Source organism: Geotrypetes seraphini, chromosome 3 (genome assembly GCF_902459505.1).
Source record: "Geotrypetes seraphini chromosome 3, aGeoSer1.1, whole genome shotgun sequence".
NCBI classification, from domain to species: domain Eukaryota; kingdom Metazoa; phylum Chordata; class Amphibia; order Gymnophiona; family Dermophiidae; genus Geotrypetes; species Geotrypetes seraphini.
In genome coordinates this window covers 69,536,287-69,560,905 of record NC_047086.1, presented here as the reverse complement: position 1 = coordinate 69,560,905, position 24,619 = coordinate 69,536,287, and the positions used below count along the sequence as shown (strand labels likewise).

Below are 24,619 nucleotides of genomic sequence, written 5' to 3'. Positions count from 1 at the left end.
CCAATTACATCTATTTATGGAGACATGGGATCTTATTGATCTATGGAGATACCAACACCTGACAGAGATTGATTATATACCTATTATTCTGATGTTCATTCTTCTTATTCTAGAATCGATCTCTGGCTGGTGGGGAAAGATTTGATGGAGGTAGTTAGCTCCTCTTCTATAGAAACCAGGATATGGTCTGATCATGCTCCAATTTGCTTTAACCTGGTAATGTAATATGCCCAATCGGGTAGGAAATATTGGCGCTTAGATGATAGTCTTTTATTAGACCCTATATATGTGCAACAATTGGGGGAATATTTACAATTTAACGATACTGAAGATGTCTCCCCAGAGACCCTTTGGGAATATTTAAAATTGGTTATGCATGCTAAAATCATTAGCTTTGGGTTCCATGTCCGGAGGGTATTCTGGTTAATTTACGAGATCAGATTTACGCATTACAATGGGAACGTAAGGATGGGAGTTTACCCCTGGAGAAAGAAGCAAAATTACAACAACTTAAATTAGATCTCCAGGCTTTAGATTTGGAGATAATTAGTGCTAAACTTCTATGGTTAAGCCAGGAATATTTTGAAACAAATAGAGCGGGTAAGATACTGGCCTATAAGTTAAGAAAAAGACAACTTCGCAATGTTATTATGCGTGTACAGGGCCCGACCAAAAATTGCACTACTTCAGATCATATCCAGCAGGCTTTTATTAATTATTATTGTCAGTTATACCAACCTGAACATATATTGAAGGAAGCAGATATCCATTCCTATTTAGAACCTATACAACTACCTAGTCTTATGCCAGGGGAAGCCATGGAACTGACTTTACCCATTACAGTAGAAGAATTAACATGGGCTATTAAAGATATGCCGGTGGGAAAATCTCCAGGATTAGATGGCTTTACTGCCAAATTTTATAAAACATTTCAAACAATTTTGATTCCCCCTCTATTACGTTTTCTTAATACACTAGTGTTTTAGCCCGTTACATTAACGGGTGCTAGAGTAGATGTCTGTCTGTCTGTTTTGGTTTTTTTAATTTGTCTCTCTCCTTGGACGCTGTCATTCTTTCTGTCTGTGTCTTTCCCTGGCCCCCTGTCTGTCTATCTTTATTTCTAACTCTATCCTCTTCCCTCAATCCTGCATGTGGCCTTTTTTCTTTCTCCTCCCCACTTCCTTCCAACGTCTGTTCCCCCTGTCCTCCACACTTCCATTCGGTGTGTCTCCCTCTCTCTACCTCTTCCATCTACTGTTCACCCTCTGTCTTGCCCCTCTCTTCTCTTTCCATCCAGTGTCCGCCCTCTCTCTCTCTCTGTTCCATATGGCCTCTCTCCATCTCCTCCTTCCTTTTCCCTTGGTCTGGCATACCTTCCTCCTTCCCTCCAAGCCATTCTCTCCCCCTCTGCTCCCTTTCCTCATTTAACTACTTCATTGGTCAGCAGCAGCATTCACAATTCATTGCTGTTGCTGGCTTCAGGTCTTTCTCTCTGGCCGGTCCTGTCTTCATGAAAACAGGACGTAGGTAGGACCGGCCAGAGAGGAAGGGCTGAAGCCAGCAACAGCAGCGAATTGTAAACGCTGCTGTTACCTGAAGCACCCGAGGCAGACGCTTCTCTCCCAGCGAGATGACTTTAATATCAAACCTCCCTCCAGCGTTGGCAGCCACAGCACGCTAAACAGGCTGCTTCGCGGCTTTCTTCTGTCGTTGAGTCCCTGTCGCGTCATTGATGATGTCATCAGTGATGCGGCAGAGGGACTCAACTGCAGGAGAAAGCCCGAAGCAGCCTGTTTAGCGTGCTGCGGCTGCCAACGCTGGAGGGAGGTTTGATATTAAAATCATCTCGCTGGGAGAGAAACGTCTGCCTCGGGTGCTTCAGGCAACAGCAGCGTTTACAATTCGCTGCTGTTGCTGGCTTCAGCCCTTCCTCTCTGGCGGGAGGTTTGTGCCGTTATGTCCCTCCCCCTCCAGTAGTGTGCAGCACTTTGCATGGCGCATCCTCTCACGATCCTGGGTCGGCCACACGCTTGTGCTGGGGACTCGTACAGTCCAGTCCTTCCGGCGAGTGTAGGGAAGTGCTGGGGATTCGCGCATGCGCACTCATGCGGCCACGGAACTACTGATCATGGAAGCACACAAATAGGAGTGCGCATGCGCGAGTTAGCCTTTTATTATATAGGATTGACAGATAGACAGGAACTGCCCTATTCTTGGCGTCTAGCTGGTATAACTGTGATATTAAAACCAGGTAAAGATCCGACATCCTGTTCTTCTTACAGACCTATTTCACTGTTAGATGTGGACTACAAATTGTTTACTAATATTCTAGCTAAAAACCTACAAATGTATATGCCACATGTAACAGTTGATAATCAATCTGGGTTTGTATGGGGTCGCCAGACTTTTGATTACATTCGTTTGAGTCTGTCATTTAATATGGAAAACAACTGGTGGACAAGACTTGACTCTTATTCTGGGTATTGATGCCGAGAAGGCGTTTGATAGGGTTCACTGGTCCTATTTGTTTCAAGTTTTAGAAAAGGTGGGGATAGCTGGAAATTTTCTATACTGGCTTCAGTTGTTATATAAGGCCCCTTTGGCATCGATTAATATAAATGGAGGATATGATCTTGAAATGGGGATCCAAGATGGCCGTGGTAGCCAGTCAATGAGAGAGACGCCGAGAATTGTTCTTGTCTTTCCACTAACTACCGCTGTTAATTATGCTGAAAAGAAGGGGGAAAGGAATCGGTGGAGTCTCCCGACAACCGGGGATCCCTTCGAGCAGCACTATCAATGAATTCTGCGGTGCTTTACCAGAGATTTGGAGCTGTCTGGGAATCGCCTGTTGCTGACGCCAGCAATGAGTGACGCCGCAGCAGACAACTTGGGGCTTGATGCTACTCTGAGCCCAGACCATAGAGTTACGCCCCCATGGCCACAGCAAGCAAGCTCTCCACAGAAGTGAGCACGTCCAAAGAGGCAGTGCTCTCACTGAGAGAGGCTGGTCTACCTGAGAGCTTGTCCTTGGAGTCAGCGGGGGAACTTGTATCCCTGGAGCTACCTGTGGCCGGAAGATCAATGGAGGAGCCGGTGCAAGGAATAATGGACACAAACCCAGCAGCTGGTAAGATTGAATTTGCACTACAAGATTGTTCTTTATTGGTAAAACCCCCCGAAGTTACTTTGGAGAACATCTGGGACTTAGTGGTGAACCTGAGGAAAATTTTCCCCAAAGGTTGAAGAGATAGAAAGAAAATTAAAAGTACAGAAAGAAGAAATTCTACAGATGAAACATGAAATTAATCAAAGCAAAAGTGAGACTCAAAAAATGACTAAAGAATTGAAAACAATAAATAAAAAACTTTCAAGAGACACAAGTTAAGACAGTAACAATATACTAAGAAAATTATAATTGTTTTAACAACTTGAGGATATTAAATTTTCCCAAAGATCCTATGATAAATCCTCGAGATATGCTAAAGAGATATTTTTTGGAAGTTCTGAATGTTCCAGAACAATCATCTTCCAGATAAAAAAAAGTCAGGAACAATCAGACCCAGAGCAAAATTATCAGGACAAGCCTCTTAATGTTTTCGAATTATTGGAAACTTCTGAGGAGAAAGTTGTGAAATCATCAACATTATTAGTAACAGTTGCTTTAGCTCCTGATAAGGAATGGATAATGAGGTTATTTTTCAAAAACAAATTTTTGGGACACAAAATATTGATGTTTCCTGATGGCTCTAAAGATACTCAGAGAAGAAGGCGAGAATTCCTGTTGATGAGACCCGCAGTAACAGCTATAGGTGGAGTTTTCTTCCTATGATATCCCTGCAAGTGCATAATTAGATATAAATCCTTCAAATGTTTTTTATGATCCATCCCAGATGACTGGATTTCTGTATCTTAAATGCCTTGATAAAGAATAGGTGACAACAACTCTAAATGAAGATAAATCTCCCATCATTACAGGCTATTGTTATATCTTTTATATGATTTAAGTACTTCTATATTGGAATTTTCACTTGATTGAATCTTGGATCCCTATAATTGAGGACTTGAGAATGATAGGAATATTGTTGTTATTTCTTTAATTTCATTTAGGTGTCCTCTTTAATTCATACTATTTGTATGTTTTAATTTCTGTCACTCTTTCTGTTCAAAATGAATATGCTTGGAAATTGTAATTGAAAATTAAATAAAGAATTTAAATAAATGGAGGATATACTGACTGCTTTACATTGGGGAGGGGAACCCGTCAAGGCTGTGCTCTGTCACCTGTACTTTTTGTATTAGCTATGGAGCCTCTCGCACAATTGGTGCAACAGGCTTCAAATATTTCAGGTATAAAATGTGGCGGGTTAGAGACAAAAATATCATTGTTTGCAAATGACATTCTCTTTACAATACAAGATCCTCCTACCTCGTTGAAAGCTATAGGAGAAGCTTTGACAAGCTATGGACACATTTCAGGATTCTATATAAATATGTCTAAATCGGAAATCTTGGACCTTTAGATCAGATTTAGATCGTAGATGGATCTCTAGTAAATTATTCCTTCAAATGGGCACAAGAATCATTACGATATCTGGGGATTAATTTGACTAAGCAAGTTGAGATGTTATATGTTGCTAACTACCCTCCCCTTTTGAAAGTGATTTGTCAGGATATTGAGAGGTGGAAAATCTTAATTTTGTGGCTAGGTAGAGTGGAAACAATTAAGATGCTAGTACTTCCAAGGTTGCTCTACCTATTTTCAGCTCTACCAATTCCTCTCCCCAAAATTTTTTTTCTCCATTTAGAGCAGAAGATATTTGAATTTATTTGAAAATATAAAACCCCAAGGGTATCTCGTGCAATGTTGTACCAACCTAGGAAACTGGGAGGAATGGCAGTGCCACATTTTCAATATTATTATCAAGCAGCTCAATTGCGATATTTAGTTAATTGGAAATGGGATAGGGAAAAATCGTGGGTGAATATGGAGCAAAAGATAGTGGGTACATTCCCGTTATGGGCGATACCCTGGATTCCACTACTTCAACTTTCTATAATAGCTAAAATGTTCAACCCTGTAATACCCAATATAACAACTGGGCTCAATTTAAACCAAAAATGTTCCCAAAGTGCTGTGAACAAGCCAAAACAAAAAAGGAAACAAAAAAAAAAAAAAAAAACCCAACCCAAAATAGAAATGCCTTTAATCCTCAAAGGTGCTCAGAACCATTATATGATAAGAAAGTAACCAAACCAGGGCAAAACCCTTGTAAGAACTTTCAAAGAGTCTATCATTGCACCATCCACGATCAGAAGAAAGGAATTTAGATTTTGATTGAATATCTTTTTTTTCTTTTATCAAGTATCCATTAAAAATGTCCAATACTTTAGTGAAAACTGTTATCATCTAAATGGATAAGCCATAAATAAAGTTTAATAAACTTAGCTTTTGGTGTTTAGGAAGAGAACTTGCTACAGCAGGTACTTGGCAGGTTCTAACGCGTTTCGCCGACAGGCTTCTTCAGAGAACCCCCATGCTGAGATGAAACATCAAGTTCAATTACTTCTCAATCTTCACCCCTGACCGATTGCATTTCCTGTCACCGGTCAGGGGTGAAGATTGAGGAAGTAATTGGAGTTCATGTTTCATCTTAGCATGGGGTTCTCTGAAGAAGCCTGTCGGCGAAACGCGTTAGAACCCGCCAAGTACATGCTGTAGCAAGTTCTCTTCCTAAACACCCAAAGCTAAGTTTATTAAACTTTATTTATGGCTTATCCATTTAGATGATAACAGTTTTCACTAAAGTATTGGACATTTTTAATGGACACTTGATAAAAGAAAAAAAAGATATTCAATCAAAATCTAAATTCCTTTCTTCTGATCGTGGATGGTGCAATGATAAGACTCTTTGAAAGTTCTTACAAGGGTTTTGCCCTGGTTTGGTTACTTTCTTACCATATAATGGTTCTGAGCACCTTTGAGGATTAAAGGCATTTCTATTTTGTTTTTTTGTTTCCTTTTTTGTTTTGGCTTGCAACCCTGTAATACAGCACACTCTAGATCTGTAGACCCATAGGCGATGCTATGGATATAAGATCTACTTTTTGGGGTCTTAAAATGTTGGGTCAACTATTGGACAATGGGAAAATTTTGAAGTATTGGTAGATGAATATGACCTTTTACCGAGAAACCTATTCTACTATAGAAAAATTGAAAGTTATAGGAACTCTTAGCGTCAGGAGCATCACAGAACATTCAGTGTGCCAACCGGCACTAAAAACCGTTTACGCGGTTTTGTAAAGGGGGGGGGAGAGTAGGATATTCTTCAGTCTTCAGATCTTTCCAACAGTGTCTTCTAAATAAAAAAGTAAGCTGCCCATTACAGCACTCAAATATTTTACAGTACACAAATCTATAATTAGGAAAAAAAAACCTCAACAAAAAGCCACACATAGTAATACATACCACAAATCAGTTTTTCATATTGTTCTCTGGTAGTGAGAAAATCTTCTACAAACTGAAAAAAGGAAACCAGGTAAGAGAGTTACACTGAAGGTTGGGAGGTCCTTTATTGAAAAAAAAAAAAAATAGTAGTGTTAAGTGGTGGCAAGAGTAAATGGGATAGCTCACTCAGTTACGTCAAAGGTAAATCATAACAGCACACCCCAGAGGGCACAGTTACCTGGAAGTATGGGTTAGCATGGTAAAGAGACATCACATACCTGGCACAACTGCCAAGCACTCGGTGATGAGCCTAACAATTGATCAAAGCATGGCTCATGGTATTCTTTCCAACCCGTCTACATGTATGTGAAGGGGGAGGGGGGGTCAATAACGGTAGTTTGAAAAGAGAGAGTCCCTAACCACTAAGTTTTTTCAGGTAAGTTTCTATGCTACATAAGTTGGAACTGCTTCTCCCTTACAAATACAATATAATATTTTTTTGGGGGGGAGGTGGGGCAAGAGGAGCTTCTTTCTCTGGAATTCTGGTCTGGCCTGGTCCACTCCAGAATTCTGGTCTAATCTGGTGGCAATTCCAGTGGATGCCCCCTTTTAGGTGTGCCAATGCTACAACCACATCTAGGTACCCAGTTTTCTTTTTAGAATACTAGTTTAAACCTGGCATTAGCACACCTTACATTTAGATGCATACAGTACAGTCACACCAGTCATAGATCTGGTGCAACTGATCGTGCTTAAATGCAGCTAGGGCACACATAACACAGAATTCTATAACTCATGTGTGTAATCGGGAGGCACACCCATGTTCCACTCACACCTACAGCCCCCCCTTGCATTTGCATGCTGTAACACTTACATAAAACAGCACGCTCAAGGAACACAAGAGCTTTTTCTGCATTTACATAGTAGCATAGTAAATGAATGCCAATAATGGTCCATCCAATCTGCCCGATCAGGTAGGTGTACTGATCAACTAATTAGATAAGTGGACATTTCCTCTATCTTTTGCACAACAGCCCTGCTTCAAGTTAACAACTATTGGGAGTCGGTCTGGAGGTTTTTTGACAGTGAGGTGTTCGCCCAACCACCTTGGACCACCATTGTGGTGGTGGAAGGGTTCCAATCCGAGGCTTTTTCCTCCATTCATTTGGAACTTCCTCTACTGAAACTGCAGCAGCACTGACTTTTTGTGACATCCAATCTATTGTTTTGGTGAAGGTGTTTATTCTAATACTACCATCCAATCTGCCCAACCATACTTGATCCATAAATTAATCACTTAATTTAAAATGGTCCTTTTTCTTAGATATTTCTGGGCCAGAAACCCAGAGCCCTGCCCGGTAGTCTGCTTAGGTTCTATCTACTGCAGTCGCCGTCAAAGCTCACTCCAACCTATCTTAGCCATCCCAGCCGTCCCCAGCCCATCCTCAACTGAATGTCCATATACGAGACACAGGCCGTGCAAGCCTTGCCCAGTACTGGCCTTAGTTCCTTCAACGTATACCCATTATTTTCCGATTAGAGATCCTCTGTGTTCATCCTACACTTGTTTGAACTCTGTCACTATTTTCTTCTCCATCATCTTCCCTTGAAGCATCATGTTATAGGATTTGCCCTTCATATGGATCCCCCACCCGGCCAAGTTTGATCCCATGCCATTACATTATTGGAGAGTTATTTTGCCTCCAGACAAGATAGGCAGACATTCTCAACACCTCTGTATAATCATTTTTGACTTCCATTGCATTAGAAGGAATAGAAATGATAATTTATCTGTCTGCCATTTCAAACTAAATTATAGAACCTGCAACCACAATCCAACCACTAAAACCCAGTTTCATACAGAGACCAAAAGATCATTTCCCCCCAAAATATATAAAAATACTCAAACATTAAGAAATCAATTTTATAGCATTTCTTTTTGAACTGGAAATAAAACAGGAAGGAAGAAAATAAGTACTGTGCATGTCATTTCTGCATGGTTTCTGTTCAGAAAAGTGAAACACTTCTGCAGCACTGTACATTGAGAACTTTATGCCCTTTGATCTCCCACCAGCTTGTACAATAGCATGAAATGTTGCACTGAAAAAGCAGTGTGCAGTCTGTTATATGATGTTGCTAAATATTTTTTTAGGTGCACAGTTCTCCCAGCTTTTTACTCCTCCTCATCACTCTCCATCTCTTGCTCTAAACTTAGCTTGAGCCTTCTTCCTTTTTCTGTCCTTCTCAAGGCTGGGCATCTCCCATTTTTTCTCTTTGCCTCCTGGTTCTTTTCCATTCTGCCTGTCTGAACAGTAATTTTCTAATCACTTAACCAGGAGCACCTTGTTGTTTTTAAAATGCTCTAATGTTTCAAATATTGATCATAATTCAAACAGCAAACCTCAACGCCAGCTGCTGCCAGCAACCATCGGATTGACTCCATTCTGCCTCTTCCATTGAGGTAATAAAGTTTGGGTTTTCCAGCCATGTTCAATATAATCTGGGGGAAAAAAATGAATAGATATTAGTAACATGGTGGCCTATGATTTTGTAGAGAATCCAGTAGGATAGTTCATCTTCTAAGTTTTGAAAATACAGCAAGTTGTCACTAACTGTTCTGAAAATTCCAGTATAGAGCAAAATAAATTCCTTTCACCATAGCATGTTCCAGGTGACGTTTAGATCATGCAAATATCATCCTATAAAAAAATGTATTTGCTGAAGCTTTTAACATTTCTCCCTACCCTCATCTCCTCAAAGTTTTAGATTTGGTTTCATATCACATAAAATTGTTTTGCTAGTTGGAAGAATGTATTTTTGTTTGATAGGTTTCGGTATACATGATTCTCTTTAAAATATTTTGGGATCCTTTTACTAAGCTGCGGTAAAATTTAACACATATTTATCACAGTTTAAAATGGCATATGGGGGGGCACAAACCGCACACTAAATATTTTAAATATTTTCATGGAGAGGCCTATCTGGAGCAGAGAGTGGGAGTTCCTGCACTAATCAGTTACTCTAATCTAATCTTTTATTTGTGTGTTGCACATACCTATTCAGGCTCAAGGCGACATCAAGAGAAGAGGGGGGGGGGAAGAGGGGAGAATTCTGCACAAACCTTCCGTTCTGCCCCTAACCCCTCCTCCTTCCCCATGCGGGTCTGGCCTCTCTCCCTCTGACAGACACCCCCACCTCCCCTGTGAGATCAGACATATTTGCGGGCCTCCCAATGAAGCAGTAGTGGCGGCAGCCGGCAGAGACAGCACTGTGAACGGACTGCTTGCGGCCGGCCCCGCCAGGGCCTTCCTTCTGCCGCATCATTTATCTACAGTAAGTGATGTGGCATAGGGAAGGCCCTGGTGGGGCCAGCCGCAAGCAGCATGTTCACAGTGCTGCCTCTGACAGACAGTTGCCGCCGCCACTGCTTACTAGGGAGGCCCACAGGTATGTCTGAACTCATTGGGGGGGGGGGCATGGATACTAGACCTGTTAAGTAGAGGGGAAGGGGATGAGAAGGAAGAGATGCTTGATTGTAGAGAGGGAGATGTCAAACCATGGGGAAGGTATTCAGGGTGCAAGCGAGAGAGGTGGTGGGTGGGGTAAGGGGACATGGATGATGGATCCACAAGTGGGGGGGATGGTAGAGAGAGGAAGAGAGTGACCAAGGCCAGAAAGGGGATGGGAAGGGAAAAAGAGATTCTTAACTAGTAGAGAGAGATGCCAGACTAGGGGGCCAAGGAGGGGATTCAGGGTGCAAGTGAGAAAGCGTTGGGATTTAGAGGGAGACAGAACTGCAGTTGAGTGAGAGAGGGAACCAAAGAGACTGGAACCTGAGAATAGGCAGTAAACATCTCGGATGGTGTGAATAACATGAAGAAAGAATTGGTGAAACTTGAAGAATGGTCTGAAATTTGGCAGCTAAAATTTAATGCTAAGAAATGCAAGGTCATGCATTTGGGCTGCAAAAAACTGAAATAACAGTACAGTTTAGGGCACAGGTGTCAAAGTTGGTCCTCGAGGGCCGTAATCCAGTCGGGTTTTCAGGATTTCCCCAATGAATATGCATGAGATCTATGTGCATGCACTGCTTTCAATGCATATTCATTGGGGAAATCCTGAAAACCCGACTGGATTACGGCCCTCGAGGAGGGACTTTGACACCCCTGGTTTAGGGGATGAAGAACTTATGTGCACGACAGAAGAACGGGGCATGGGTGTGATTGTATGTGATGAACTTAAGATGGCCAAACAGGTTGAAAAGGTGAGGGCAAAAACTAGAAAGATGCTAGGGTACATAGGAAGAGGTTTGGCCAGTAGGAATAAGGAAGTATTGATGCCCATGGATAAGACTCTGGCGAGACCTCATTTAGAATAATTGTACACAGTTCTGGAGACCGCACCTTCAAAAAGATATAAAAAGGATGGAGTCTGTCTAGAGGAAGGTTACTAAAATGGTCAGTGGTCTTTGTCATAAGGCATATGGGTATACTTTGGAGGAAAGGCTGGAGAGGGGAGATATGAGAAATGTTTAAATACCTACATGGCATAATTGCGCATGAGGCAAGTGTCTTTCATTTGAAAGGAAGCTCTGGAATGAGAGGGCATAGGATAAAGTTAAGAAGCGATAGGCTCAGGAATAATCTAAGGAAATACCCTTTCTGTAAAAAAGTGGTAGATGCATAGAATAGGCTTCTGTTAGAGGTAGTAGAAACACAAAGACTGTCTGAACCAACTCGCTCCTGGTCTCAAACTTAACCGACCGGGACTTGGTGCACCATAACCTGTTTGCCAATATTATGCTCTTATCTACTACAACCACGAAGATATACCATTCCAACTTTCTATAGCTTGTATATTCTTAGATTCGCTAAAGCATTCTTAGTTTCCCCATAGCATGTGTGTTAGCGAAAAGCATCTCAATTTTCTGTAACGTGTGTACTGATCCTGTAGCATGTGTGTTATTGATCCTGAAAATTGCTGTGTTCGTATCCTTGTAACCCGTTCTGGGCTCCTGGGGAGGACGGACTATAAAATAAAACTAATTAAATAAATAAATTCAAGAAAGCACGAGACAGGCACGTGGGATCTCGTAGGGAAAGGAGGAGATAGTGGATGCTGTGGGTGGGCAGAGTGAATGGGCCATTTGGCCTTTATCTGCCATCATATTTCCATGCTTTGCAATTATTTTACTAGTGTTTCTTTAACTAAGTTGCATTAAGCAGCTAATGCAGGATTTACCACGGCAGAGAGTGCAGGCCCAAGATACTGACTCCTGCACTAAAATGGCAGAGGCTGTGGTAAAAATCCTGTTAGCTGCCTAATGCAGGCATAGGCGGGATCTGGGTGTAACATGGGTGGGTAGAGGTGGATCCCCTCTTCTCAACTGCCATTACTACCACACATCAACAGACACTCAACCAAATACAGAACAAAGGATCACATAGTAGAAAAAAATATCTAGGCAAAAATTGAACTGGGAACCCCAAAAGATTGAACTTGGCATGTTCTACATCACTTGAAATAAAGAAACAATAATGTGTGTCTTTTTGTACTGAATACAAAAATACCTGCCATGCTTTTTTGTGCCTTTGTTGTCCGGACATTTTATTTTTCATGTTGGTTCGGATTCTTTTCTGCTTTCCTGTTTGACTTCTGATAACTCTCCTTCCAATGGCTATTGCCAATATTTGTCTTCTGCCTTGTTCCATTCCTTCACTATACCTTAAATCTTTCCCTTTAGTTATTCTTTTTCTGCCTGTTCAAATTTTACCCTCTCGCCCTCCTTTTGACTTTCCACCTATCAGTTCAGCTTCCTACCTCCTCCTCTCATCCACTAGCTCTTCCATTTCCCATTATCACTCCTTCCCCAGGCTTCTACTCCCTTCTATTCATTCCCCAATACTATATTTCTAACCTCTTTACTCACTATCCTCCTCACATTCATCTCTTTGCCATCTCCCCAACCTTTGGCCTCTCCCATCTCCTCCCTTCCCCAAACATCACAGCTTAACTTCTTCTTGTCCCATCTTTCTGCCCGAGTCCAGCACCCCTCTCTCCTTCTACTACCCCCTCCAATCCAACATCCCCCCTCAAACCCCTATCTCCCCCTTCCCCCAAATGTGTCTACCTGTTAACACATCTTCCATTATAGGGATTGCTGGCAGTGGCAATAGCAGCAATTCAATCACACTGCCTGTAGGCAACCCTGCACCATTCCTTTTGCCACAACTTGTGCATGTGTGAAATGCTGCATGAGGAAGACTTGGATCAGTTGCAGGCAGCTTGAGTGAATTGCTACTGCAGTCAGCGGTCCCTGTAATGGAAGGCATGTTAAAGTAGATTGGGGAAGATATTGGACCATAGGGGACCCACAAAGAGCGCAGAATAATGATGACAAACTAAAAATAATTGTATATAATTGTGCAAAATACAAAGGTAACCAAAAAATATATATTGTCTGTTTGGGGGATTTACATTTTTGCTGTCTAGCCATCACCTCCTAGTTAATATAATTATACCAGCTGAAAGGTGAAGTTAGGATAAAATTTAAAGTTTTATTGCTGATTCATGAAGTATAACGCAAGGCGTTCCCAACAAACCAGTTCCTTTAGCTCTTAATACTTTCTCCAAACTATCAATCTGTAGGATCCTATTTAAAGTAATAGAGAACACCTTCCTAGAAAAAGTGCTTTTCAATAGCTGGACCAAGACAATGGAATGAGTGAGTGCCCAGTAGAGAAGTTGTTTTTTGGCTAGAGAGAAATATGTTAGAGGCTGGGACGAGGTGCAGCCAACCTGGGTGGCACCATGAACTCAGGGTATCCAGAGCAAACAAGAAGCCTGAAAATGAGTGTGCCTTTGCCAAGTGACAACAACTCTGGCATGAAGACAGACACTTCCAACTTAAAATTAATAAACCTTCAAATAGTTTTTACTTCATGCCCTTACATGTCTCCCCCATGACATAATATGCAAACATATTTGATTACTTCAGAGCACTTTGGAGCTTAAGTCCATAATGTACCGGAATTGAATAAGAACATAAGAGTTGTCATACTGGGACACACCAAAGGTCCGTCAAGCCTAGTATCCTGTTTCCAACAGTGGCCAACCCATGATCCTAGTACCTAGCTAGATCCCAAGTAGTAAAACAGATTTTATGCTGCTTATCCTAGGAATAAGCAGTGGGATTTCCCCAAGCCCTCTCAATAATGGCCTATGGACTTCTCTTTTGGGACATTATCCAAACCTTTTTTAAACCCCGCTAAGCTAACTGATTTCACCACATTCTCCAGCATCTTGCTGTAATACACTCTAACAGCTCTAGATAAAATACAGAATATAAAATAAAAACTTCTGCAATCCATGAACCATAGTGGAAGACAACTCTCAAACTAAACACAGAGCTAAAAAAAATTTCTGCCCGTTCCTACCTTCTATCATCCATAATCTAATGCAATTACTAAAGCAGCAACAAAATAAAGAGATGTACACTAACACTTAGTGTGTGCTAACAGACATTAGCATACACTAAGGCCCTCTTTTACTAAGGTGTGCTAATCGATTTAATGCACGCTAAACGCGTGCATGTTAGTCTATGGACACGTTAGCATTTAGTGCACCTTAGTAAAAGAGGGGATAAGTGGCCCACAGGCATAAAACAGGACATGCAACATTTAGTGCACAAGAATTCCATTAGCACACCAAGCTTTAGTAAAAAGGCCCTTATGTGAGCACAACAAAGGCAACCTCTTTATAAAGAGGCCACCTAAATAATTCAGCAGATAAATAAATAGGATTACACAATTTTCCAAGGGTTCATACCTTCCCTTTGAAAATTACCCAATGAAAAGTAAAATGTTTGCATATACATCTCTGCCATCATGCAATGCCCTGTTGACTGTGAATAAATAGTCGTGGTGACAGGATTCCAGCTCGATAAGTAGCAGCAACAGTAGTGCAAAGGAGTAGAAGAAAATTGCTGAGGTAAAAAAAGAATACTGTAATACAGATTAGAGAATGATATGTGGACAAATTTGTTCCCGTCCCCGCAGAAGCTCAAATTTTCCCATCCCCGCGAGTTTTGTCATAGTCGCTGTTCCTGCCGCATTCCTGTAAGCTCTGCCTTAACTGCACAAGCCTCAAACACTTATTTATTTTTAAGTGTTTTGAGGCTTGTGCAGATGACAGAGCTTGCAGGAATGGAGCAGAGACAGGAAAAGAACTTGTGGGGACAGGAAAATGAGTTCCCACGGGGACGGGGGAAAAATTGTCCCGTGTCATTCTCTTACAGATCTCATAGCTCTTTTTTTTTCTCAGAAGTGTTAAGGGCCCCTTTTTTACAAAAATGTAGTAGAGAGTCCCAGCATGGCAAATGCAATGCAGCCCATTGGAACTGGATGGACTGCCTTGCATTTGCTATGCAGAAATCACTACTGCAGCTCTTTAAAAGGAGCCCTATACGAAGTACAGCCTCTGAAAAAAAAGCAATTTACAAATGGTGATTTAAATACCTCATTTTCTTCTGCTTTCCATTCTAAAAGTTAACAATGGAATAGCAAAATCCAGAATGCTACTTGGGCAAAAATTAAATAAAAGACTAATGGAAAAACAAAACAAACACAGAAATACCTTACAAAGAAATCTATTATTCCACCTCCTTCCATTAATGAGAATCAGGATACTTCCAAATCTAAAACTAAGGGCTCCTTTTACGAAGCCGTATTAGTGACTTTATCACACGCAACTTTTGAGCGCGCGCTAATCCCTACACTAGCCAAAAAACTACCGCCTGCTCTAGGAAGTTCTGGGCCAGCCAGGCAGCGATTGGCTGGCCCAGAACTTCCTCTCCGACGTCTGAATTGACGTTGGTCGGTGAAAGTTGGTCGGCCCTGCGGGGAAGGGAAGCAGGGAGAGCTCACAACTCGGCAGCGGCCTATTCCCCGATGGCGGTGATGGTAGCCTATTCCCCAGCAGCGGTGGCGGCCTGTTCCCCAATGGCGGTGGCTTGGGGGAGGAAAGGGAGAAGGGAAAGGAAGCAGGTTAGGTACCCCTGCTCTAGACGAGCCGCACTTAAGTGGCTAAAGAGCCGCATGTGGCTCATGAGCCACAGTTTGCCGACCACTGCCCTAGAGCAAAAATCAGTATAAATGCCTCAACAAAGCATCAGCAGACCAACACTGTGAAAGAATACAGTATGTAATGTGTGGTGTGTAATACCGCATTTATCCTTCTTACAAGGAAGTCAGCTTCTGTTTTGGTTGCACCTGTCACAAGCTGTAGTGTAGTGTATTGTGTCAATGTGATGATATCACATATCGGAAGCCAAGTGGCTAACCAGTAAAACAATTCTTGCAAGCTTAGTTTTCACACCAAGTATAATCCATCGTCAGATTAATCCTTTGCTTCTATTACCCTTTGTGGTAGAATCACAGGTGTCTTCATTTACACTGCATTTCAAAATCAAAGTAGGGGAATAAAACTGAACAAGTGTATAATTATTGTATAAATAGTGATAGCCAATAGTCTGTAGCCTTGATTGAATTTCTAAGCAAAGAACACAAGCAGTCCTACTACTTATACGAAACATTTCTTCTTTTAACTAGTAATTCAGAAATCACATTCAGTAAAATCTTTTCAAGACAGCAAGTACAAAGTGGATGAGAATTAAGTTCACCTTCTGCAGAAGCATCCTCTTACTGGTTCTTTCACAAGGAAAACCAATTAAAACAAAAAACAAATAAACAAATGCAACATTCTCCAACATGCTCCATTTTGGTGAAATATGACAAACAAAGCACTCTCTACCACTTGGTTAGGAGGAGGAGGTCATAGAAATATGTGGATATTTGTTTCCCAGCCCATGTGTCCTAAACCTATACCCGATTTTATTTCTGGTTTTATTTTTTTATTATTGTAATTAAGCAACCTCCCTTCCTAATGTTCTATTGTTAATTAGTAGTGTATGTCATGTATGTGGATTTTATTATTTTATTTAATTTTTAACTGATGTAAATCGCATTGAAATTGGATTATGCGAACAAATCAAAGAAACTATTAAACTTGAAACTTGGTTATAAAATCTAGAAAATTCACCTTATAGCAGAATTCTGGAGACTGGCTATCTCACTTCTCCAGTGCTACAAAATGAGAGATAATGGCTATACAAGAAGAGTCAAAACTGTGAATACCTCCAATCACAATGTCAAATCACATACGTTCCTCAGATTGCCACACCGATGTATAGTGTGGTAGCATATCCTCACTAGAACATTGTTTTGTGTGGCATTGTAAACTGAATTATTTAAACTTATTTTGAACTTATTATTATGAACTACTAATAATTTATAAAGATATTCTGTGCATTTAAAATGACTTATCTTTTGCACCGGGTCTGCTTCATTCCCCACTCCCCTTCAGACCCGGTGCAAAAGATAAGTCATTTTAAATGCACAGAATATCTTTATAAATTATTAGTAGTTCATAATAATAAGTTCAAAATAAGTTTAAATAATTCAGTTTACAATGCCACACAAAACAATGTTCCAGTGAGGATATGTTACCATACTATACATCGGTGTGGCAATCTGAGGAACGTATGTGATTTGACATTGTGATTGGTGGAGGTATTCACAGTTTTGATAGTATTGCATTTGGTGCCGTCCTTTGCTTTGAATATACAAGATGAATGACAGAAGTTGAGAGGGAAAGCATATGCATGGTCTCGGACCAGACCTAGACTGACTGGGTACAAAAAAAAAAAAGCTGGAGTCTAATATTCAAAAAGAGGCACAATAAGGGGATAATTTTGCAAAATTTTATAAAAATTATTCCATGAGTTTTGTATGCAAAAATATGAATAGGACCAGTACATTTTCCTGTATAGGTCCCTGGGAATGGAATGAGATCCCATTGTATATATGCTAGCAGAAGAATTTGTAGAATTTTAAAAGATTTTTAAAGACACCTTTTTTTGTGAAATAAAGTATGACGCCTGAATTTTGCATTGTAGAATGAGGCGCTGGTCGCTTAACTGTTTTAATGTCTGCAATTGTTTTTGTACATGTATTGTTATGATGACCTGCTTTGTGCAAGGCGGGATACAAATAAACTATAAACTACTGTATATCTTTTTCATACACACGTAGATATCTTATTGGGTGAAGTACAAGCAGATTTCAAGTTTTTATTAAAATTTGATATAATCGTTTTTTTGTTTTACTAAGCGAAATACAATATTAATATAAAAGTCATTAAAACATACAAAAAAAGAACCCCCCCCCAAATACTATTACAATTTAAGAACTAAATATAAAATAGGGTAAACAAATCGACATACAAACCAACTAATACGAAAGGGTAGAGCAGGTAGAACTACAATTTGGTGGGGTTTTTTTTGTTAAAGTTCAAAAGAATAACATGTATGGAAAGTACAATAGGGTAGGGGTTTGAAAGAGGATAAGAAAAAAAAAAAATGAAGGTGAAGGAGAAGAGAATGTGTATTCTTTACAAATCACTTTCAGTTAGAACATAAGAAATGCCGCTGCTGGGTCAGACCAGTGGTCCATCCTGCCTAGCAGTCCACTCATGCGGCGGCCCTCAGGTCAAACACCAGTGCTCTAAATGAGTCCAGCCTCGCCTGTGTACGTTCCAGTTTAGCAGGAACTTGTCCAACTTTGTCTTGAATCCATGGAGGGTATTTTCCCCTATAACAGACTCCGGAGGAGCGTTCCAGCTTTCCACCACTCTCTGGGTGAAGAAGAATTTCCTTACGTTTGTACGGAATCTATCCCCTTTCAACTTTAGAGAGTGCCCTCTCGTTCTCCCTACCTTGGAGAGGGTGAACAACCTGTCTTTCTCTACCAAGTCTATTCTCTTCAGTATTTTGAACATTTCGATCAAGTCCCCTCTCAGTCTCCCCTTTTCAAGGGAGAAGAGGCCCAGTTTCTCCAATCTCTCGCTGTAGGGCAACTCCTCCATCCCCTTAACCATTTTAGTCGCTCTTTTCTGGACCCTTTCGAGTATTACCTTGTCCTTCTTCATGTACAGCGACCAGTGCTAGACATAGTATTCCAGGTGAAGGCGTACCATGGCCCGGTACAACGGCATGATGACCCTCTCCGATCTGTTCATGATCCCCTTCTTAATCATTCCTAGCATTCTGTTTGCCCTTTTTGCAGCCGCCGCACATTGTGCAGACGGCTTCATTGACTTGTCGATCAGAACTCCCAAGTCTCTTTCCTGGGAGGTCTCTCCAAGTACTGCCCCGGAAAATCTACATGCATACGATTTATATCAGCTCCTAAATTGACAAATGTCTCTAGCTTCAAGGGTTCTTGCCATTAAGAGCTGCAGGCAATTCTAGTGGCTATGCCAGCGAACAAGGGGACGGCTCTTGACCAGTGATTGACAGTGGCGGGAGACACCTCTTAGAGGGAAACAGCGCTGGTATAAATACTGGCCCAATTTTTTTAATTTCATGTCTTTGGCTCCTGCTTCTCTGGTCATTTTATCACTCAGCAAAGGAAAAAAAGGTCTCTGGCTAGGTCCAAAACACTTCCTCCTCTGAGTATAAAGCAATACCAAATGTGAGCTGGAATTGGGAACCTGCCCACTACCACATTCTTCATATGAGAGGAAAGGGAGAAATACTAAAATATCCTGATTTGAACAACAGAAGATGGTACCCTTTATCCTTGTAGATCTTTGGAACTACCGTATGCTGTTCTCTCAGGGAAATTCTGCATCAATTATTTGTGGCGTTTTGCACAGGATTTCCCCATCCTAAGGTCTGAAATTCCCTCCTGCCTTTTCCTTAGGCCCCCAGCCTTCTCCCACCCTCCCCAAAGCACACTCACCTTAATCTCCTCCCCATTTCACACCATTACCTTGCTCTGTCCCTCCTTCTGATACACTTACCACCTTCCTCTGCCCCCACTCTCGCCCTGACACTCACTTGCTCTGCTCCTGCAAGCATGCCATGAGGAAGGTAGGTAGAGCATCAGACTGCTTTCTCCCCTTTCCCACCAGAGAGTGTACAGCAGAAGGAGGAAGTGAACTACTGGACATCAGGTTACATCTTCACCTTTGCCAGCTAAATAGTCAAACAGAAACATGATGGCAGATAAAGGCCAAATGGCCCCTCTAGTCTGCCCAATCACAGTAACCATTATCTCTTTCTCTCTCTAAGCGATCCCACGTGCCTATCCCAGGCTCTTTTGAATTCAGACACAGTCTCTGTCTCCACCACCTCTAAGCTGGTACAGAAGATGTGCAGCAGTTCACTTCCTTCTCCTGCAGGGGAGGGGGGGGAGAGAGAGACACACACACACATACAGAGGAAAGACCCGATGGAGTGCCTTCACAGGAATTCTGCACTGCATAGAATTTCCCCAAGAGTAATCCTGGGGAGAAACCCACCAGACAAGGACACTGCAGGTTTAGCCCAGTCCATGATGGGACCTGTTTATTGGATTTCCCCATTTTATTCTCTAAGAAAAGCAAGACAAGTCCCAGCATGCACCAGGCTAAACCCAGAATTGGATCAACCCAAACTGCGAATCTGGATCCAGTGGGCAGCTAAAGTCTCAGAAAGCTAATGGTCACTGGCCAGCGACTGCGAACACAAGAATATACTGTATATATATATATTTTTTAACTCTGTCTCTTACCTAAAAATCCAAGTTTCAGTAAACTCTCCTGGTTCAGAACAAATGCCAGAAGAAAGTAGTTTATAGGGTAATTCTACAAAGGTTGCCTAAAATTAGGCATTAAAATGCTGTGCAAATTCTGCATCAGCAAACATGCTTAATTACCATTATAGAACACCAATGCAAGTCCACATTTTAATACCTAGCTTTGGTCTTGCAGCCTGTGGTAGAAATCTCTACTGCAGCTTTGTAAAAGCCAACGTTTAGTTGCCAGCACTTATGCCACTCAAAGGCTGGTTTAAATGCTCATGTCAAGTGTTGAACACACCCTCTACTTTGCCTCAAAAATGTACCTCCAGAATTAGCCCCTCCCACATCCACAGCTTCTTGCAGTTATTCAGTATTCTATAGAATTTTCAAGCTAAGGTTATAGAATACCGTGCTTCCCCAAAAATAAGACCTACCCCCCGGCAACAGTGCTTTCCCCCTCACCCCCAACACTTCCATCTCTCCCTCCCATCCAAACCCCAACCGCGAGAGCGAAATACCCTTCCCAGGGGGGCGGGGGGGGAGGCAGGCCTTCAAGGGGAGGTGCGTGCAGGCCTTCAAGGGGGACAGGCCTTCAGGGATGGGATGCAGACCTTTAAGGGGTAGACAGGACTTCAGGGGTGGGGGGCCCTGGTGTAGAAGTACACAGAAGGAGGGAAGGAAGGGGGGGTTCAAAGAGACGCGCATATGCTGGACTTTCGGGGGGAAGAAATAATAGTTCTGAAAATAGAGGAGAGTGAGAGAGATGATTGACCATGGGATTTAGGGATGAAAGTTACAGAAAGGGAGAGATGATGGACCCTGGGGTGGTGGGGAAGGGGGATAGATGCTGGATGAAAAGGTAGTTAAGAAAAGGTGGATCTCTGGAGGGAGACGAAAAAAAGGAAAGATGCCAGACCTCCTGGGGAAGGAAGGGAAACGGAAGGGGAGGACAGGGATGGCAGATGGATGGTTAGCACCGAGAAAGAAGAAAGAAGGAGACCCTGGCAAGCAAGTTATTAGAAGACAACCAGAGCCTGGGACCAACAAGATTTGAATAATGATCAGGCAACAAAAGGTAGAAAAACTAATTTTATTTTCTGTTTTGTGATTACAATATGTCAGATTTAAAATGTGTATCCTGCCAGAGCTGGTGTTAGACCGCAAACGTGAGCTAGGATTTAACAGAGAGAGACAGGCCTTCCCAGGGGGGGGGGAGGAGAGAGAGACAGGCCTTCCCGGGGGGGGGGGGGGGGGGAGGAGAGAGAGACAGGCCTTCCCGGGGGGGGGGGAGGAGAGAGAGACAGGCCTTCCCGGGGGGGGGGGGAGGAGAGAGAGACAGGCCTTCCCAGGGGGGGGGGAGGAGAGAGAGACAGGCCTTCCCAGGGGGGGGGGGGGAGGAGAGAGAGACAGGCCTTCCCAGGGGGGGGGGGAGGAGAGAGAGACAGGCCTTCCCAGGGGGGGGGGAGGAGAGAGAGACAGGCCTTCCCAGGGGGGGGGGGGAGGAGAGAGAGACAGGCCTTCCCAGGGGGGGGGGGGAGGAGAGAGAGACAGGCCTTCCCAGGGGGGGGGGGAGGAGGAGAGAGACAGGCCTTCCCAGGGGGGGGGGGAGGAGAGAGAGACAGGCCTTCCCAGGGGGGGGGGGAGGAGGAGAGAGAGACAGGCCTTCCCAGGGGGGGGGGGAGGAGAGAGAGACAGGCCTTCCCAGGGGGTGGGGGGGGGGGAGAGAGAGACAGGCCTTCCCAGGGGGGGGGGGGGGGAGAGAGAGACAGGCCTTCCCAGGGGGGGGGGGAGGAGAGAGAGACAGGCCTTCCCAGGGGGGGGGGGAGGAGAGAGAGACAGGCCTTCCCAGGGGGGGGGAGGAGAGAGAGACAGGCCTTCCCAGGGGGGGGGGGAGGAGAGAGAGACAGGCCTTCCAGGGGGGGGGGGAGGAGAGAGAGACAGGCCTTCCCAGGGGGGGGGGGGGGAGAGAGAGACAGGCCTTCCCAGGGGGGGGGGGGAGGAGGAGAGAGAGACAGGCCTTCCCAGGGGGGGGGGAGGAGAGAGAGGACAGGCCTTCCCAGGGGGGGGGAGGAGAGAGAGACAGGCCTTCCCAGGGGGGGGGAGGAGAGAGAGACAGGCCTTCCCAGGGGGGGGGAGGAGAGAGAGACAGGCCTTCCCAGGGGGGGGGGAGGAGAGAGAGACAGGCCTTCCCAGGGGGGGGGGGGGGGGAGAGAGAGACAGGCCTTCCCAGGGGGGGGGGGGGGGGGAGAGAGACAGGCCTTCCCAGGGGGGGGGGGGGGGGGAGAGAGACAGGCCTTCCCAGGGGGGGGGGGGGAGGGGAGAGAGACAGGCCTTCCCAGGGGGGGGGGGAGGGGAGAGAGACAGGCCTTCCCAGGGGGGGGGGGAGGGGAGAGAGAGACAGGCCTTCCCAGGGGGGGGAGGGGAGGGGAGAGAGACAGGCCTTCCCAGGGGGGGGGGGAGGGGAGAGAGACAGGCCTTCCCAGGGGGGGGGGGAGGGGAGAGAGACAGGCCTTCCCAGGGGGGGGGGAGGGGAGAGAGACAGGCCTTCCCAGGGGGGGGGGAGGGGAGAGAGACAGGCCTTCCCAGGGGGGGGGGAGGGGAGAGAGAGACAGGCCTTCCCAGGGGGGGGGGAGGGGGAGAGAGACAGGCCTTCCCAGGGGGGGGGGGGGGGGGAGAGACAGGCCTTCCCAGGGGGGGGGGGGAGGGGAGAGAGACAGGCCTTCCCAGGGGGGGGGGAGGGGAGAGAGACAGGCCTACCCAGGGGGGGGGGGGGGGGAGAGAGAGACAGGCCCTACCCAGGGGGGGGGGGAGAGAGACAGGCCTTCAAGGGGAGGTGCGTGCAGGCCTTCAAATAAAACACACAATATACTTACATGATTTTGAATATACACAAAGTCTGAAGCATATGAAGCACATAAAAGACAACCAATTAAAAATATGATGTATAAAATGAGTAACACAAAAAAGAACACACAATCTACATATATAATTATTATTAATACATGCAAAGTTTAAAGCAGGAACAGCACAATATTGTATACTGGAGCTCCCACATTCTCCAGTTTGGCATCAATCTTGTCCATAGTCACGCCTTCCAAAAATTCAGTTTCAGGTTTTTTAACCCTCAAGTTTAAGGTTCTGATATTCTTATCCTATGATTTCTTTAATTCTTTTAACTACTTTGGTCTGTAGCCACCACTTTTTCACGATATTCTTCTTTACTTACCCCTTTAAACCACAGATTATAAACTCTTGTGCTAGAGCTTTCTACTGAAATGTTTCTAGCTCACAATGCTTAAAAGAATGCATCAAACGCATACGTCCTTACTCCCTTCTCAATACAGATCTTTTTTTAAACGTGTAATCTGTGCATTCGTTTTAAGGCCACCCAAGCTTAAGGTAAGCGCGTACAAAATACCATCAGTGATATCTGATCTTGCAGCACAAAAAGATGCAGCAAGTAACTGAGTGGATTTGATATACCGCCTTCGTATGGTGCAGCCAAAGCAGTTTACATACAACTGCTCTCCAAGTCCTATTTTAAAATAAATCCCTCCACTTTGCCTGAAAAGAAAAAGTACCTCCAAAATGAGCTAAGGACGTGCAAGAAACGTTTTAAATACCAGCCAGGAGATACGTACTCGATGCTCCTTCTCAAGCCCTATCCAATGTCCACCACCACACTGCAACCAGCTTGCAGACAAACAAGAGGCTTTAGCTTGCTTAATCTTAATTGCGAGGAGAATGGCAATAGGCGGTGCTACACTGTGATTGGCTCAGATTGATATCAACCGGAGCTGCGAAAGTAAGGAGGGGGCCGACCGCCACCAATCGGAAGTGAGGAGCTTTGCCTGCCCAGATGAAGCAAGCTGTTTCCGCAGATACTCCTACCCGGAAATTGGAAATGAAGAGGCGGGGCCTTCGAAGTCTTCAAGCCTGCAAGCAGTCTCCTGCGTGATCATCTCTTGAAGCGATTACAGTAGGGCTTGCTACGGGGAGGACCACCTGGAGCAAATTTCCACCTCTTCTTTCAGATTTCAGTTTTTTCCTTTTCTCAAGTAGCTGCAGGGAAGAGTAGTGATGCAGGCAAGTTTTGGGGGTAAAAAAAAATAAATCCGGGGTTTTTTTTCTGTCTCTTATTCCCCCACACCCCCAAATCACAGATACTAGAAGGCCAGGGAGAGATCCTGAATAGCGAATGACACGGAGATAAATTTTCCCCCGTGCCCACGGGAACTCATTTTCTCGTCCCGTCCCCGCGAGTTCTTTTCCTGCCCCTGCAAGTTCTATCTTCATCTGTACAAGCCTCAAACACTTTAAAATCATAAGTGTTCGAGGCTTGTGCAATTACGGCAGATCTTACAGGAATGGGAGAGGAATAGTGACAAAACTCAGAGGGAAGGGAAGGGGAAATTGAGTTTCTGAAACAAGCACTACCAACAAAGCAAAGAACAGGTACTAAAAAGGTGAATTAACAAAATTTGCAACA

At 43.8% G+C, this 24,619-nt stretch overlaps 1 protein-coding gene across 3 annotated transcripts in view; it reads right to left on the bottom strand.

The window, feature by feature from the left end:
- LOC117357414 (glutathione S-transferase A4-like) overlaps positions 1-23,927 on the bottom strand; it is a 55,261-nt gene extending 31,334 nt beyond the window's left edge. The window contains exons 1-3 of one of the 3 annotated variants that reach the window (XM_033937954.1): positions 23,772-23,927; positions 8,850-8,948; positions 6,470-6,521 (exon numbers count right to left, since the gene is read on the bottom strand). In XM_033937954.1, the coding sequence (XP_033793845.1) occupies positions 6,470-6,521; positions 8,850-8,936 (139 nt within the window). In that variant the 5' untranslated portion in view covers positions 8,937-8,948; positions 23,772-23,927. Of the gene's footprint in view, positions 1-6,469; positions 6,522-8,849; positions 8,949-23,356; positions 23,375-23,711 lie in introns of those variants that run through there. The other 2 variants (XM_033937955.1, XM_033937956.1) reach the window with 2 other exon arrangements.
- Positions 23,928-24,619: the final 692 nt, after the last annotated feature.